At 41.1% G+C, this 18,059-nt stretch overlaps 2 protein-coding genes across 3 annotated transcripts; one reads left to right on the top strand and one right to left on the bottom strand.

Moving 5' to 3' along the window:
* Positions 1-6,247: 6,247 nt before the first annotated feature.
* Positions 6,248-12,404, bottom strand: LOC109980961 (YTH domain-containing family protein 1). The gene is made up of 6 exons (XM_020629557.3): positions 11,988-12,404; positions 11,143-11,167; positions 9,935-10,014; positions 7,997-9,643; positions 7,797-7,841; positions 6,248-7,536 (listed from the first exon to the last, which is right to left on the bottom strand). Exons 1-6 carry the CDS (start codon positions 12,012-12,014, stop codon positions 7,510-7,512), a joined length of 1,851 nt encoding a protein of 616 aa, XP_020485213.1. The 5' UTR covers positions 12,015-12,404; the 3' UTR covers positions 6,248-7,509.
* A 1,948-nt stretch (positions 12,405-14,352) lies between these two features.
* Positions 14,353-17,997, top strand: birc7 (baculoviral IAP repeat containing 7). Of its 2 annotated transcripts, none has more exons than XM_065961541.1 (7): positions 14,353-15,310; positions 16,031-16,130; positions 16,283-16,364; positions 16,509-16,554; positions 17,163-17,417; positions 17,510-17,575; positions 17,691-17,997. In XM_065961541.1, the coding sequence occupies exons 1-7, from the start codon at positions 14,770-14,772 to the stop codon at positions 17,888-17,890; spliced, it is 1,290 nt and encodes a 429-aa protein (XP_065817613.1). In that variant the 5' UTR covers positions 14,353-14,769; the 3' UTR covers positions 17,891-17,997. The 2 variants fall into 2 exon arrangements, with proteins under 2 accessions (XP_065817613.1, XP_020485098.1); XM_020629442.3 differs by having other exon boundaries at positions 14,702-15,310; positions 17,208-17,417.
* The last annotated feature ends 62 nt before the right edge of the window (positions 17,998-18,059 follow it).

Below are 18,059 nucleotides of genomic sequence, written 5' to 3'. Positions count from 1 at the left end.
AAATATAGCCTATGTATAAATTGAGTTACAGTATTTCAAGATGGCAGCACACTGCAGGCCCACATGTGGGTCAACGTCCAGCAATTATTTTCATAATTAAAAAAAATAGGCCATATGTCTTAACTTACACTTCAGTCAAATCAAGATTCTTTTTTTTCTCCACTATTATTCTTGAAATAGATAATGGACATGTAATCCTTGATATGGCAGCAGTAGGAAAAAAAATACCTAGCCAATTTGTAGTCGAAAGTAGAAAAGCACATGAATGCTTTGTAGAAGAGCTGATGAATATGAGTGCCTAATATAGGTCACAGCACCAGTAACTAACAAGACAACACCTTGGAAATTGTTTTAGTCCATAGTCAGAACTGACAGGGCACTGTAATATTCAAAATAACTTAAATCATCAACTAGACATTACAAAAATATCATCCCACATATAGTGCTATGAATGTGGCATAGCCAACTTTACATTACACGTAAATGTACACTAACACAAACTGTTATTTAAGATATATGCACCATAGATAATGGTCTATTTTTCAGCCTTAACTTTAACGCAAAATGATGGATGGTGCACGCTGCAGCAGCATGTTCACCAGCAGGGAACACAGGCTTAAGGCCTAAAGAGCAACCGTGGGATGAATCCCACACATTTGGAAAAGATAGTGTTTCATATGTATGTTTCATAAAGTGATTGGTGCCTAAAAGATAATAATGGCCCTGATATGGCCCTGTCTGCAGCCTTAAATTTAGTGCAGGGTCAACACGTTCACAGGCTAATCCGGAAACCTGTTTAATATGCAATGTAGAATTCATCCACCTTTTAGCTGCCATAACATCTTGGTATAATTTACCCTCAGATGTCACACGCTATGTGGGGGGTTTTAACATGTCTGAAACTTTATTTGTTGCTTTTTGGACATTAGGTGTTCATCAAAATGAGAACAAAACGAGTCACCTTTAAAGCTAGCCTCCTTTTTTTCACCATAGGCCTGTAGCTTGGTTTGTAGCAGCAGTCAGTTGCTGACCATGCACCTGCTCATGAAAAATACATCAAGATGCTACTTTAAAAGTGCTCACAGTTAGCCTGTATCCTCTGTGTGCTATGCTACATTTGTTTGTAAATTCTATCACTATTTCCTGCTAGCAAAACTGTGTAGTCTTGTCCCGATGCATGCATGCATGAGGCGCTGCAGAAAGTCAGACCGGTGGTTTCAAGGACATTTGGAGCTGATGAGGATTTGGTTATAATGGGGGAGGTGAGAAGGAGGGAGAAGGGGGGGGGGGGGGGGGGGGGGAGTTTGGGCCCCGGGCCATGACGTCATTGTGCGCCCATGTAATCCTCTTGCGCCGAAGCCCAATCAGCAGAGAGTCGCAATTGTCTAGGATGGGAAGAGAGGGGCGCTCTAATCCGGGAGACAGTGGATCACACAGCCCGAGAGAGAGGGAGAGAGAGAGAGAGAGGAGAGCGAGAGAGGGGGGCATGCATCCACGGCTGGATTGTGCCTGAAATGGGTCAGATTAAAAAGACACGAAGCAAAAAGGAACCGGCTGACTCTTGGTGGAGAGAGGACCTTTCTGCAGACGAAGAAGCCATTTTCCCACCTCGAGAGATTTAGCCTTCCGACTGCACGAGCTTTAGTGATACGATAGGGAGCTCTGTGGCGCATAGAAAAACCGCTTCCCTCCAGATTTGCATTTGCTTTAAGTAAAACTAGCCTTCTGTAGTTTGGCAGCTGCATGGAGAGAGGAGAGAGGAAACATCGCGCGTTTTGTCCGTGGGCGTTTATCGTGGACGAGTCGGGGAACTGCATTCAAGACAAGTTAAATGGAGAATACAGCACTCTTCGCAGTGGGATGTATGACTTCAAACTAATAGCATTGTGAAGTGCTGCATCGTTGTTTCCTTTTGCTTTGCACTGTTCTCTTTGTGCTTTTGGCTAGGCTGATGTTGTAAATTGAGTGGTTTGGGAAAGGACAAAGCGAGAGCCTGTGCAGCGCCAGCTGTCATTCGGTGCGAGGTAACCTGGCAGGAGCTGCGTAAATACGCACAGATATAAAGAAGAGAAGTGCGAGCAAAAAGTAATATTTACCTTTTTAATATGCAAGATTTGTGCTTGAGATAACTGAATTGCGGGCCGTGAGCTGATAGTGTTTGATCCCGAGCTTTGTCGCAGTGATATCAATATTTCTGTGCGTGGAATCCAAAGAGGCGCAGGAGAGGAATTTGGCCGCGCGCGTTAATGCTTCTGTCGGCAATAAATCGGCTTTAGATTTGAGTGTCTGCATGCATGCGAGTGTGTGTGTACGAGTGTGTGTGTGTGTGTGTGTGTGTGCTGATGATGGTGTTGCAAAATCGGCTTTAGATTTCTGTATATGTGTGTGTCTGTCTCTCTGTATGTGTGCGTGTGTGTGCGTGTGTGTGTGTAAGGCTGAGCGCGCGCACGAACGGGAGCTGTACTTAAATCGCAGTCATGCAGTCTTGCGTCCTCCTTGGCGGCAGCTGTTGAAGGTTTGAGCGCGTGGGAGTCAGTCAGGGTGAGAGGGTGCTGGCTTGACTTAATGTGCACCCATCAGCGGGAGGAAGACTTCTTGAAGGGTTGTCACTCTGCGTGTTCACAGCGGACCTTGATTTAATGTCCATACAATTAAGGCACGCGGTGAATGCCAAGAGAGGAATCTGCACGGCATCATGCTTTACATTTTACACCTTTATTTCATCAGGCCGCGCTTTAACTACTTTGACCCTAAATGTTAGTGGAACAGGCCTTAGCTGAAGCTGGCTGCTATACTGTCATTCAGCTGCATGTGAGTGTGTGTGTACGCGCACGCGCAAGCATGTGAATGCGTGCCTATGATTGTGTTTGTGTTGCTTTGACAGGTTGAGCGCAATGCGTACTTTAATTTGCCATTACCGCATGATATGAGGTTACCGCGAGTTTGCTGGAACAATTCTTCAAGAATCTAAATGTTGGTTTACATCTATCAATTGTCTCACTTCTCCAAATAGTGTACAACGCCTCGCGCAGAAAACGACGCAGAAAAACGTTTGGACTTTTGCCAAGTGGGGTCATTGGCCTACATCTACGTTTAACAAAAAAAAAAAAAAAAAACATCTTCAGGATTATATTGATTGTTTTATTTACTAATTCTTCCATCTGAACGTTAAGACCTGGCGATATGCTTGCTTCTTTTTAAGTTCGCATTTGTACCTCTTAAGTGTAAAACACCATTTAATGTAAGGAAAGGAGCTTTGTTAATTGAAGCTCATTGTTAAGATGTCCATTAATGAATTGTAGGCTAAACCTTAAAGCAGCTTCTGATTGGAGGGCCCTATAGCCTGCTTACAGATGAAACATCCGAGCGCTGTGAGTCCGAAAAAAATGGGATCATCCACTGCTGTTATGCTTCATCTTTATCTTTGGGAGCCTGCGCGGCTGTCTCTTTACTCTATAGACTTATTCTGACAGTCTGACTATTTTCACAAAATGTTCCAGAGGCACTGTGGGCTGCGGTCTCAGCATCATTTCAAATGAGTGTGTAATGAATTATTTCACAAGCTAAACTAGGCCAACAGTTCCAGCCCACCACACCTTCACAGCTCAGGCCTACAGCAGAGACTGAAGAGACTCACACTGACGGCGGCTGCAGTGTTCAGGATGATGGAGTCAACATATAGACATTTAAGTGATTCAATGCCACCTACAGGCTTCCTTCTGTCAACGCATGGTTGAAGCTGTAGCCCAGTGAACGCCTTGGGACTAAATACTTAAAATAATTCATTAAATAAGAACTACTATTTCGAGATTTTATATAGATTTTCACTGACTTCACTTCTGTAGATTATTGCAGGAAAGATATTCCAAATCCAGCTATTTGCAATATTATTTGAAAGACCAATTAGAGGACTTCAACACATCACGTAACAAAAATAGGTTTACATTTTGGTATAAATTGCACATTTCATTAAACATTTTGTTTCAAATATGATATGCAACATGAACGCAACCAACATTTAAAACTAAATAACATTCACATTATAGATACGACTTCATTAAGATTTCAATATTGAGCAAAATCCAATTACAATTATTTAGCTTTATATCGATGACACACTGATGTTAAAGCCTGTAGATCAGAGAGTTAAAGTGTGATTTGTCTGTTTGATGGATTCCTTGTAATTCTGTGACTATAAATAAAGCCTGTTCCGTATACTGAGTTTCCTGCCTTTTCTTGATTCTTTTATATAGAACTGTGCATGACACTCGTGTCTACTTTACACAATGCAGCCATTATTCCCAGATTAACATCTGATGCGAATGGTTTTAAAATGAGAAAGTTCAGTATATTCAATGTCTCTTGAGGAAGATTTGTACCAGATACAACAACGTTGCCTACAGTAGAAAAACTCTGTCGTCAGAATAGAAGTTGTTTTTTGGAATAAAATATAATAACATTTTACAGTTAAAACATCTAAGAGAATCTCTACCTTCATTAATGAAAAGAGAACTTACAGTATAATAACTCCAGATAAAGTTCGTTCGGTCTTTATGTGAACATCGCATCAGCAGTTCCTCCTAATCAGGACATCAGCACCATGGAGAGCTCCTGTGAGGGAGAGACAAAAAAAAACATCTGACTAAAACAGCATGTGTAGGGCATCTCAGGACAGAGGACTGGAGCAAGAAAAAAAAGGTTTGAAACCTAAAGCATCTTAAGTTAAATATCCGAATGAAATGCTACATATTGCTAATTAACCTTATTCATGTTTCAGCACTTTATCAAATTGGACCACTTGAACCAGGTCTGATTTTCCAAATGCAGTTTAGAAAACTCTGGAAGTATGAGGAAAGACAAATATATTTTCAGAGACATTTAAGCACCGGGCTGTCCTGCAGAGCTCCCTCCCTTTGTATAAGGTCATTACATGAGGCTATTACTCAATAACAGAAAATACACGAGATCAAGACAGTAATTTCTGAATGACGAGTTTATTAAGGCTTGATTTCTTCTATAAAGAATAACCAGGATCGGTTTTTTTTAAAACAAGTTAATTCAACTACTACTGCGGTCTACTAAAGCGAATCAACTGTAGAATACTTCACGTCCTTAACCCTCATGTAGTGTTGATACATATACTCTCATGTCTAACTGGACATCCCTCTATTGCAACATACATTATCTGACGGTTATGAGTGTGTACATTAAGCCCTGTACTATGATCACAACCAGCTCATGCTTCCTGAGGCAAAGTAGGCTCTTCTTCTATCGGGTCCTTACGCTTCTCAGCTCCCTCCGACTACGCTGGTCTGAGAGAGACGTCCGTGAAGGCAAACATGTGAAGGGCCTTCAGCGTATTGCTTGGATCAACCTAGCTATTGGTAAGTGCAGGTAATACAAGGAGAAGAGATGGAGGAGGAAGGATCCTGTTAGAGGTCAGTTCTTTAGATTACAATGGATTCACTAGCCTGTAAAAAAACAAAAAAAAAAAAAAAACAACAAAAAAAAAAAAAAAACACACAAAACTGGAAACTTTTGAAGTGTGCGATCATACTCACTCAAATTACCTCAGCAAAGTGAAGTACTTCTGCCATCTCACTGGCAAAACGTTCTGACAGAATCAAAGCACATCATATGTCATATAAACTCTCTACTGTAATCTGAAATCATCTTATTGAACCAAGAGTTCAGGCCAGAATAAATTTAAACATTTGCAACTGTCACTTTTGTTTGAATTATAGGTGAATTACTTCGAACTAAATTGTCAGTTTTAAATGTGAATTTTTGAAGACAAAGAATCTACTTCAGATTTAAATGCTTACATGGAATCCCAATAAGAAGAAAATACTCCTCCACATTAAACAGCAGATTTCTAGCAGTTCCCTTCAAAATGATGAGCTCACTCTCAAGAAGAGTCAAATGGTTTCTTATAATCAAGAGAAGAGAGAACCTGCTGATCTAAAATGCCCTAGGACAGATAAACTGCATTCTGGCTTTGATCATTCTAACATAACATGAGAACAGATACGCTGCAGGATGGGTAACAGTAGAACATTCGCAGCAGACTTCTTATACTGTAGCTTGTCATGCACGGGCACACACACACACACCTGTGAGTGACTGTGTTTTAATATCCAATGGTTTTTTTTCCCCCGTAAACAGACCTCAAAGTACTTTTCTAAATCATAATCAATGGTTTCAGTCTAGATCATTTTTTTTAAACAACCAAAAAACACACAGAAACCACATTTCATTCTTATTTTTTTTCTTACTTGATAGTAAATCAGTTACATTAATTTTTAGGTTATACATTTTTTAGGCTTTCTCCATGAATATATAGGCTCCTACATTAAAGCTTAGCATTACGACCAACATGACAGACTTAGCAAAACAAAATTCAAGGAAAACAACCAAGAAAAAAACGAGGATTAAGACAGAATGATGGTGAATGGACAGAGACATGAACCCTCCCCCGTTTCTGTGGAACAAAAGCAACAATTCATTCAATGTAGTAGTTACATCATTACATAATGTCTGATTACAAAACAATTTAAAAATGTTAGATGCAACAATTCTCTCAGACTGGGTTGCGTACACATCAGAATCTCCCGATGAAACATACAAAAGACCCCTTCAAGACAAACATCAAAAGAAAGCAAAGCAGAGGGGTGTAAGGGAAGTCAATTGTACAATTTTTGACTTAAAATGGTGAGAGTTCTGGTTGTGGAGGACACATCCGTTTTTTTTCTTTCCCAGAGGCCTTTGCATTTCTTTCTCAGAAATGTCTCGAGTCCCGTGTGACTTCACACTATCCCTGATTTCTCCAGCAGTGTCACTGTTTGAGCAGTTCTTTGAGTCACCAATAATTAGAAAAAGAAAAAAAAACATTAAGGCTCCAGAAAACAGGTTTCTGAAATGAAATTGTCAGTAGTAAGCCAAAAAATAGAGATTTGTCGATCTGAATGAAAAATAGATAAACCAGTGAAGTTTTATTATCGCACAGCTCCAAGTCCGACATTGCCTTTGGGATCCTCCAACCCTGTTGGCACAGTTAAAACCTCTGAAGCATGGCAATATTGCCCCCAAATGGACAAACAGGGGCAGGACACATCCGTTCCTGATTGTACTGAAATATAAAGTGGCAGATTTTTCTCCATGGTGCAGTCAAACCCTGATTCAATTAGAAAGAGGTTTGGGTAGGGGACGGGAAACCAGTCTGGTGAGAGAAGAGCACGAGATGGAACGGGAGGAAAAATACTTCTAAAAAAGGACCCCGAACTAAAGAGTGTGTTGGTAGCGGCTACGTAATACATGAAATCAGCTTGTTATCCCTGCACAAGAAGTGGGTGGTACATGGAGCAAAAAAGCACAAGTTTCAACAATGGCAGAGATTGACCAGGATTAAATAGAAAAAAAATGAAGGGCTTGGTTGCATTTTCATATTCATCTGTCTCTTAAATCAAAAGTCCTAGTGTAACTGTTGATCAAGCCAAGGATAAATGTCTTCTATTGTTTATTCCTGTTTTGACGCTCCTGTTAGGAAAAAGAACACAAAGAAATTACATTAAACACACAAGAATGATGTAACAGCAGAGTAAAGTGTAGAACAGTTTGATGAACAGAGAAATACATTGATCTATTTAAATCTGTTATCAAATATTAAGTTATCTAATAGTTCATCTTTAGTCAATGAAAATAAAAATCAAGTTTAATTATCACCTGCTGTCAAAAAATGCCTAAAATACTCATGAGACATTCAATGACACGAACAAGAAAATATGACAGGGATTTACCTGATCCAACCGAGAGCGGCTCTGTATCTGAGGAGGTTCAAAGGTCTGTTAAAGAAGAAAATACAAGGGAACAAAACAAGAATTAGTCTCTCATTAAGAACCATCTAGAAACAAGGACCAAGAAAACATTGAAATTCTAATCATAGGTGCCAAAAACATATTTTTGATTCACTTTAGACTATTTGGGTGACCATGCCCACCTTTCGCACCTCCTCCTCTTCTTCCTGCCTCTTCTCATAATGGGAGAAATCATCAAAGATGGAGGTGGTGTGTTTGTAGGTGGTGATGATTTTGAGCACCTGTTTGGCCTTCTCCAGAGGAACCTCCTGGGTGTCACGGGAGTTGGTCACCGGTTTGTTGTCATTGTTCTCCAGGCGAATGTGGCGCAGCTGGCTATTAGGCACGTCCTTAACAAACAACCAGTCCACGTCAAACTTGCCCTTCCACTTGTCCTGCGCCCAAACACCAGCGCTGGTACCATAGTCCACTGGCGAACGCATCTCTGCCACACCACAGAAATGGCCGCTGCCATTGACACTGAACAGCAGGTACACGGGGCCCTTACTGCTCATGGCCCGGAAGGCTGAGTCCAGCCGCTTGTTGCCATGCTCCGTGCTGCACCAGATGGAGTACTTGATAGAGCGATGGATATCGTCCTCGGAGTAGCTTTTAATGATGAAAACACGACCATTCTTCAGGTTCCACTCAAATTCCTTGGGGTTGTAGCTATGGTTGGCACGCAGCTTGTCAAGCACTGGGTGGGACTCTGCACCAGGTCCCTGGTTAGCAGAAGTTTGGGGGCCGCTGTTCCCACCACCAACCATACCCATCACACCACTGCCATCTTGGCCAGGGCAACCCTGACCGTAGCCTTGGTTCCGGTTGCGCGGGGCAACCCAGCGTGTCTGGGGTTGAGGGGGCTGGGTGTGGTTTTGGTAGGCTTGAGGTGGTGGCTGATGGTGCTGGTGATGAGAGGGGTGGGGCTGTAAGGCCATAGGCTGCATCTGGGGCTGCACCAAAGATTGGGGAGGCGGGTGCTGCATGGGGCCTTGCTGCATGGGGGGTTGAGGTTGCAATCCATGAGGCAGGCCAAGAGGCTGCTGCTGCATTGGAGCTGTGGCTACTTTAGTCACTGGGCCCTTGTCCCAAGTCCCAATGTTCATGTTGTGTTTGATGGGTGGAGGAGGAAGAGCTCCTCCTGGATTGGGCATCCCTGGTTTCAACTTGGCTTTCAGCTGCTGTGGCTTAGCGGGCTTGCTTGCAATGGCAGCCCAGGATGTGGGTTTGGGTGGAGGCATTCCAATAGGTGTAGCTCCATTCCCTGTGGGCGCTACAGCAGGACCACCAATGACAGATCCCACTGCCTTGACTCCCGACCCCTGACCTGTTACATCCCCTCCGATCTTCAAACCGACCATACCCTGCTCCAGACTGTTCATTCCTGGTGCTTTGTTGAGGGTGTCACTATGAAAGCCTGTCTGACCATCAGGCACCAGGGTGCCCCCAAGGGAGCTAGGAGGGTAGCTGTAGCTGCCTCCATAGGCTGAACTCTGAGTCTGCTGGCCTTGGGAGCCACTTGTGCCCCAAGCAGAGAAGGCAGGGTTTTCAGGGAAAAAGTTAAACCTGTGGGGGTAGATACTGCTTCCCAGGCCCCCCGGCTGGCCAAACACCGTGTCTGGCATAAAGTGATGGTCTCCATTACTCAAGGCTCCGTAGGGGGTCAGGTATGGAATAGGCGGATCTCCACCTGTGGACCAAGGTGCCTCACTGAGGGGGTACGGAAACCCAATGGAAGGGGCGTAGTAGCTGGACAGGTAGGGATCGGTGATGGACTGGTAGCTGTTGTTCTGGATGGGTGAGGGTCAACAAAGCCACCATGTTAGCAGGTGAGTAACAGTTTCCGGTCTATAAATCTTAAATTATCTTAGAATTTTCTACATGCAAAAACTGTTTGGTACTCTAAGGTCTTGCATTGCTTCAATGAGATTTGATCACTATACAAAACTGAAGAAAAAACATGTACTTCAAATATATAGTTTAACTTCAACAATGAGATATAGTCTTAATGAATCCACTCTTCATTAACATTATTGATTGAAATAATGAAACAAATATTTAAGATCTAGATGCAGCTTTACCTGAGTTGACTGACTAGTGAGGTATGGCTCAAAGTCATTGTCATGGACAGTCTCCTTCTGATGCATTGAACCATTTTGCACTACAAAGAAACAGATTTACACAAATTTACATTTCAATAACCATGTATTGATGTAAAGGTTCCCATCTTAAATAACATCAATAATGAGAGTTGTTAAAGCTATCAAATTGTATCGTATTTTATACAGTCCGACCTAGGCTTAAGCCATTACACTACAAATAGAATTTTTTATTTTGTCAACTCCAGCACAGCACACGCAAGACTTAAGGTAACACTATAATAACATACTGCTATCAGATATTTTTATAATTTGTTTATAATTTGTTTTTGTTTCACAATAATATTAGTGCAACATTAACATTTACAAAGAAGGATATGATCAACACATAAACAAGATACTCTTATGTGTTCATCCTGAAAAGTAATCAGCCCGTGGACAGGTGCCAGCCAGGCCTGAAGGTTAAAATGAGTCAAGTCCCGACTGTCACTTGGCCTCTTCCAGTAACTGCAGTGAATCAAAGATGACTTTAACTCAATAAAATTACAACAACAACAACAACAAGGCCATAAAAAGACAGATGCAAACACTAGTGTTAGAAAGAAACTGACAAAAGATTACCACTGAATAAATCTGTCTTATATCCGTGTGCTATCTTCAACTTTTTTTTTTTTTTTAAATGTATTGCTGAGGTTAGGGGTAATCAAGAGCTAAAAGACTCTGCTTTTGTTTCAACCCCCCCACACCCCCACACACACACACACACCCCCTCTTCCATATACAAGAGGAACCCATTTATATTTCCTGCATCTTCTGATTGTATCTTAATTTTACAGAGACTGAGAATTAAATCCTTGCTAAAACAACTAAGCTACTGGTGGCCTATGACCTATGCAAAAAATAATGTACCGATAACCACAATAAAAGCCCACTATGGTTATGCAAATGAAAAAAGGGATCAATGTGAAATCAAAATAAAATCCCCAGAAATTTTAGAGGGCTTCTACCTTTAGTTCAACATGTGTAGATTTGTATCCCATTCTTTTGTGTTATTGTATTTCCTGATGGTGGGTATTTATGAAAGTGTATGAAAGCCGGCTGCATGTGATGAAGTAAAACTTTGCAGATGGAAAACATCAGCCCAGACTGAAAAGATATTTAAGCATTTTATTTAGTTTTCTTTGACTCACCTTTAGATGCTTGTCCCTTTGATCTCTGCTCCCATTGTGGATCATGTAAAAGACAACAAAAAAAAAAAAAAAAAAAGTAGACCACATGGTTAACTTGAGTAAATCAGATTTTTTTTTTGAGTTGGGGGCTGAAACCTGCCTCTTATAAATATTAACAATAATTTATCTCAGAAGCTGAACACAACAGACTACTTCCTGAAGAGAGGCAATGCACAACACTTGTCCTAACCTTACTCTACAGTGAAAACTGTTCACACCAACACTCTGATACAAAACACTTGATCATGTATGTGTCTTTAAATTGTCTGTAAAGCAGATGGTACAAGGAGGTAATTATAAAACAGCTAACATTGGCTAGCTAACGTAGCTCTCTTAAAATGGCTTTTTTTTTCTCCTTCCTCGACATGCCAATAGCCGCCAGTGCAGATTATAACTTAACTTTTACACTTGGACAAAACACATTTGGGCACCACTGCAATATTTTTAGCCACATGCAATAAAAAGTTAGGACACACAGCCTGAGTTACGTTTAGCTTTAAGCTCCATTTCATTCTTTAAACATTTAGGTTTCACGTATTCAGCCATGGCTGCTGAGTGTTCCTGTTTCTTTTGGTTGCAAAAAAAAACAAAAAAACACACACAACGAGGTGTGAATGCGAGGATACAAATGTCATCTTTCCAGTAACATACATGTCACACATTTCCTCGTTTAACTCAAATGTAGCTCACTGTGCTAGCTCTTAGCACTTCCGAGGAATAGCCACATCCCGGTTAAATCGTTAACATTAGCAGGCAGCTAGCTTGCAGAAGCTCTTTGCAGGAGGTGTACAAGCGGGCCTTCCTACCTGAGGGTCAATGCTTGTGGCAGACATAATTCATTAAGTAAGTCCCTGGATTCTTCGCAGTGCCTGGATGTCAAGCCCCGTGATTTTTTTTTTTGAAAGCTCGGTTAGCGGAGTGTGGCTAGTTGTGCCGCTTAGCTGTGTGTGGCTAGTAGTTGTAGCTCAGCTGTGTATTTTCCGCTGTGTTGCACGTCCTCCCCAACTTCCACACTTTCAAGTCTATCGCCTCGAATACCGTGGGGCCCCCCCCCCGAAAAAAAAACAAGTCCTGGTGGAGCTTTTCCAAGTCTTTTGTGCGTTTTTTTTGCGTCGTCGAGAAGGGCCTTTCCGTGTTCTCAATGTTTCTATCCTTTGGTCGCCTTTTACTTTGTCTTAATTATTCCAGAGAGAGAGAGAGAGAGAGAGAGAGAGAGAGAGTCCTCCTCAGTTACGTTAAAGCCCCGTACACTTCCCCAATGGCTGCTCCATCCGGGCTTTGAGCCGCCGCTGCAGTACACCTCCCTCACCGCGGGGTGGCCAAAGTTTTTTCAACATCGGTAAGTGAATAATGTGAAATGTGTTAAGAAAATACAAATAAAAATACATGAGACTTTAAATGTCTAGCCTACAAGTGAATATGTGATATGTGTTAAGAAAATACAAATAAAAATACATGAGACTTTAAATGTCTAGCCTACAAGTGAATATGTGATATGTGTTAAGAAAATACAAATAAAAATACATGAGACTTTAAATGTCTAGCCTACAAGTGAATATGTGATATGTGTTAAGAAAATACAAATAAAAATACATGAGACTTTAAATGTCTAGCCTACAAGTGAATATGTGTTAAGAGAATACAAATAAAATACACGAGACTTTTAATGTCTAGCCTACAAGTGAATATGTGATATGTCTTAAGAAAATACACCTGCTTGCTATAGCACGTCATCTGATACTGTTTCATTGGAAAGATCCTAAGCCTCCTTTCCCATGTCAGGTGGATGAAGGAAGTCATGTTCAATTTAAAACTAGAAAAGATTAAAATGCAATGAGGGGGAAAAAAGGCTGAGTTCAGTAAAATGTGGTTTCCATTCATAGCCTATTTCACTACTGTTACTGGGATAACTCATTGGAATGACACAGCACTCTTATAATAATAGGAGCAGCTGCAAATGCCTGGATTATTTGTGTTCACTAACTGTATGTGGATAAATGTATGTATACATGAGACTTTAAATGTCTAGCCTACTTATTACTCTAATTGAAAAATGTGTTTATTTTTTTTTTTTTGGTATATCTGTGGAAGTAAAGATAAAGATAAAGATAAACTTTATTGATCCCCCATGGGGGAAATTTGTGCATTACAGCAGCTCAAGAAAACAGGGGACGGGAATATAATTAATTAAAAATAAAAATAGAAGTTAAAAATCAAATCAAACATATCAGTTCAATAAAAAAATACAATAATGGAAAATTACACAGGAACTACACTGGAAAGAATTATTGTTATTAAACAACGCCAGAGGGCTGTCAGTAGATTCTGTTTTATTTGAGGCAGTGTCTTAATATCAACAGTCTATGGACAGTGCTCATGTGATAGGCTGCTTAATGGATGTTAAATGACTACTTAAAATTAAAGTTCGCACACTTGGATATCGTCAGTCAAATCCTTCATTTTGTTAAAGTTCCTCTTGAATCCAGCTCTTTTCGGGAATTAAAACATAGCCAGTGAAATTGTCAATAATAATAGCCTATATGTTTTATAGGACATCTATTGTGAAGTTGACACGTGGGCTAACTGTGTGATTTCAGGTATACAGTTTCTAAGTAGAAAAATATAGATTGAAACATGAAATCTCAGTATAATCCATCAGTTATTACTCTCTATTACCACGTGGAGGCAGCAAAGATGCATTTACAATTCCCCTAAACTCTGTCAAAGGTCAACCTTTGTACTTGTGTCTTTATAGCTTCACGTTTTCTCATCCTCAAGCCGGACAGAGAAATTACTTTACAATTTGTGTTGAGGGACGTGACAGAATTTTGAGTTTACAGTCATAATGTGCAAAATGTTAAATTTTTATCTTTCAATAAAATTCAAATTCAATTTTAATAAAGGCAAATAAAATCATACAAAAACAAAGACTAAAGGGGGGGACCATCAAGTTTTGAAGGTTGTCGTGTGATGGATTATTTTACACATTTAAATACTAAATACAATCATCTTCCATCTTAATCAAACAAATCCAAGCGCTTAGGACGGTCCAGTTGGCCCATGAGGATAAAAACACACAAAAGAGTGAATGACAAGAGTCAGCACTAATAAGATGGCAAAAGAGACACCTTTTTATAGTACTTTTTAAGGTCAAAATGTCTTTGTTATATGACATTAAGTCTTTGCTTTTGTGGAAATCCAATAATTCACATAAGAAAGAGCAACACGGGTTTCCAGCAATCTTGAAAAAATATAGGTTTAAATTATTTTATTTTTGTTTATGCTTAATAGTTACCCAGTGCTTAATGGTAGTTTTTAAATCCCTACAACATCTCTTCAACAGTCATATTTGTTGATTGGCCATAGGGTTCTACTTAAATGCATTACATGGTTAGAGGCGGAGCTAAATGGCATGTTCAGGCTCTCATTCATTCAAGCATCAATGAGCAAACATTCTGGCATTTGGTGGCTTTTCTGGAAAGCAGTCTCCTGTAGGCTGCTGTGCAGGCCCCCCGCAGCTGATCATATTATTTCAGCAGTGTGTTGCACTCACCTTCAGTGTGTGCTCCACTATGGACCGCAAAAGGGATGACTGGAACAGGACAAGAAGGGAGAGGAAGAACCACATGCCAGAGAATGATGGATGACAGGAGTACTGTGCTGCACATCCTCGAGGATCCTCAAATGAGGAGGGAAGGGGAGAGGATTCGAACTTTTCACAACTGGCCAGCAGATGCTCCTGTAACATCTGGAGAGCTGGCCAAGGCAGGCTTCTTCTTCCTTGGTTCTGGGGATAAAGTCCAATGTTTCTGCTGTGGAGGGATTTTAAGATGTTGGGTGCACGGGGACAGCCCAGCCATCGAGCACCAGAGGCATTTCCCCACTTGTCATTTTATCCTGGGTCGAGCTGTAGGAAATATTCCACTTCAAACGGGATCCTCCGATTCTGTAGATGGACAGCTGTTGAGTCAGCTCCAGAGGATGACTATGGACGACCAGGGGACAGCTGGACAAGCTGTTTACCCAGAGATGGACACGGAAGAATCCCGGCTTACTACTTTCCACAACTGGCCCACCGAGGCCTCAGTCCAGCCAGATGTCCTTGTCAGAGCCGGATTTTTCTATACAGGTGCTTATAGTCTCACTGTAAAGTTTCTTAAATGCAATTTGCTTTGAGCAACATTTGAGCATATTTCAGTAAAATATTCAGCACTGACCCAGTCCCAACTGGAGTGACCTCTCATTGTGAGAGTTCATGGTTGATTCAATTGTACTGCTGACTCATGATGTTGTGGACAGAACAACCTGGACAAAGCTGGGGCTGCTACAGAAGTATGGATCCACAGCTTCAGGCAACACACAGGCTATATGCATAGTATTATTAATTCCTACACTTAAACAATAGACCAATCATCATCATAAAGAAAGAGCTAAGAACAATGAACACTAGCAGCAAAAACAGATGTTTCAGGGTGAAGGAGGCTTTTTAGCAACATGACTTTGTCGACGTTTTTAGCATTTCCACTGTCACATAGCCGTCTGAAAAAGGCTTTTTTTCCTACTTCCAGAATAGTCTCTAGTTTTTTCCCCCCAATTGAATTTCTGTGTTCTTAACCAAAGTGCACCTTCACACACTTTGTTTCAACTTCTAAGCATTCCAGGCTCCCTATTTCCAACCCTACATTGAGCTAAGTTTATGTGAAGTTTGAGATAAATGCCTTTTAAAATTCACCCAAATAGCCATTTTCCCTATCAAGGATAAAATGAATTAAGAGTTTCCCTGTGCTCAGATGTAAAGATGTTCAGATGCACCTGTAGTTTTTCACTGCAGTTCTGTTCATCCCGACAGGTCATGGTGACAACGTCAAGTGCTTCTACTGTGATGGGGGGCTGAGGAACTGGGAGCCGGGAGACGACCCCTGGCAGGAACATGCCAAGTGGTTTCCACGGTAACTGCAGAGAGTGTCACTAGGCATAGAATGACATTGTTGAAATAGTTGAAAATATCTGTTTTTTACAAACAACATTTAGTGTCAAGTTATTCTGTGTTCTGCATTCTTTGCTGTAGCTGATCATAAACCGATGTCTCCCCCTTTCTCAGATGTGAGTTTTTAATCCAGTCGAGAGGGCAGGACTATATCAGCAACATCCAGGATGCTCACTTCCACCTGGGTGAGACTGTGGTGAGAGCCTTTCATCCCTCTTATCTGCTCAGAATAGAATCTGTTTGGCACATTATATCGCACGCTGACAAATGACAGTTTTGACACTTTGCTGCATGCAAAACCACTCATGACTTTCACTGTGAATATAAAATATGATTTCAGGGTGGATCCCAGAGCTCCATGGGTAGAGATGTTGGATCAAGAAATGGTAAGTCACATAAAAACTGAAACAAGGCAGTGAATAATACACACATACCAGGAACTTTAGTCATCTTAATTCATACCAAGTAGACCTTGATAACAATGTATCAGTATGCTTCATCTCTATTTATCCTGCAACACAATGAGTCACTTTTCACCCCTTTTGATCACACAAAAAGGGAAAGGTTGAGCAAAGCTTAGTGGTTGCATTGCAGGTAATATATTCAGAGAAATTAAGCAACCGGTTGATTCTATTATCCTTAGATATGCCTGAGTGGAAAATTCTGTTGATAACAATACACATTTCCAAAGTAGACACTAATACGACTCTTTGGAATAAAGCAGGTCCATCACTTTTCTTTGCAAGTCTGCAAAAAATGAAATAACTACATGCCCAATTACCTGAGCTAGTGTTTGCTATAGGCTTCTGTTCCTGGCTGAAGTCATTGAAGTCATGCGAGAGCAATTACTCCTTACAATGAAGGAATCACAATTACAATCCATTTATAATCCAACAAATAATTGCTCTGTCATTTATGCCCCCAAGCAATGAATAGGTAGCTCCTTGTGTCTATAACTTCTATTAATATTCATTGTATTTTCTTTGATGGTCAGTTCCTTCAATGGTCACCGGGCTCGTCTCCTTCTCTCATCCCCCAGATATGGTCGGAGGTCTGGCAACCTCCTCTGCCATGCTGTCTCCTGTGGTGCAGACAGTGCTGCAGATGGGCTTTGAAGCCAGCCTGGTGGAGAGTTTGGTCCAGACCAAGTACCTTCTGACCGGCCAGCACTACACCTCTGTGTCTAACCTGGTCACTGATGTGCTGCAGGCAGAGCAGGAGGAAAGAGAGAGGGGGCAACAGAGCAGAGGTCACATTGTCAAAGTCCCCAGTAGTCACAATTCACTTACAGATGGTGTTAGCAGTATATGAACTGATGTTTTCCACATTTGTTTCCTTTAGAGCCTGAGACAAGGCAGGGTACAAGTGCAGGAAATGCGAGGACACAAACCCCCATCAGAGAAAGAGGTCAGTTTTGTTTTTGCTTTCATAGACTTTTAAAATGGGTTTCTTGTCTAGATAGGTAAGCTTATACGTAATAACAGTGTGTTCATCTTTTTTGTTTGTGTGTTTTCTTGATCAGTAAAGGACCCGAGTCCAGAGGAGCTGCTCAGGCAGCTGCAAGAAGAGAGGACGTGTAAGGTATGCATGGACAAACTGGTGTCCATCGTCTTCATCCCCTGTGGACATCTGGTGGTGTGTGGAGACTGTGCTGCTAGCCTGCGTCACTGCCCCATCTGCAGAGCTGTGATCAGAGGCAGTGTGCGAGCGTTCATGTCCTGAGGCTGACGTGAGAAGAAACTGACAGACAGTTGTTGAAGGAGTGACATTACGTTTCCCTCTATGCTTATTTACCCATGTTATTATTGAATAAAATAATGATCATGTTGGTTGCTTGTCTTGTCGGAGTTTATATATTTTTTTTAAAAGCTACTCAAAATGAGTTTTGCTT

The sequence above is a fragment of the Labrus bergylta genome, chromosome 12, assembly GCF_963930695.1.
Source record: "Labrus bergylta chromosome 12, fLabBer1.1, whole genome shotgun sequence".
Taxonomy (NCBI): domain Eukaryota; kingdom Metazoa; phylum Chordata; class Actinopteri; order Labriformes; family Labridae; genus Labrus; species Labrus bergylta.
This window is presented reverse-complemented; position numbering and strand designations above follow the sequence as displayed.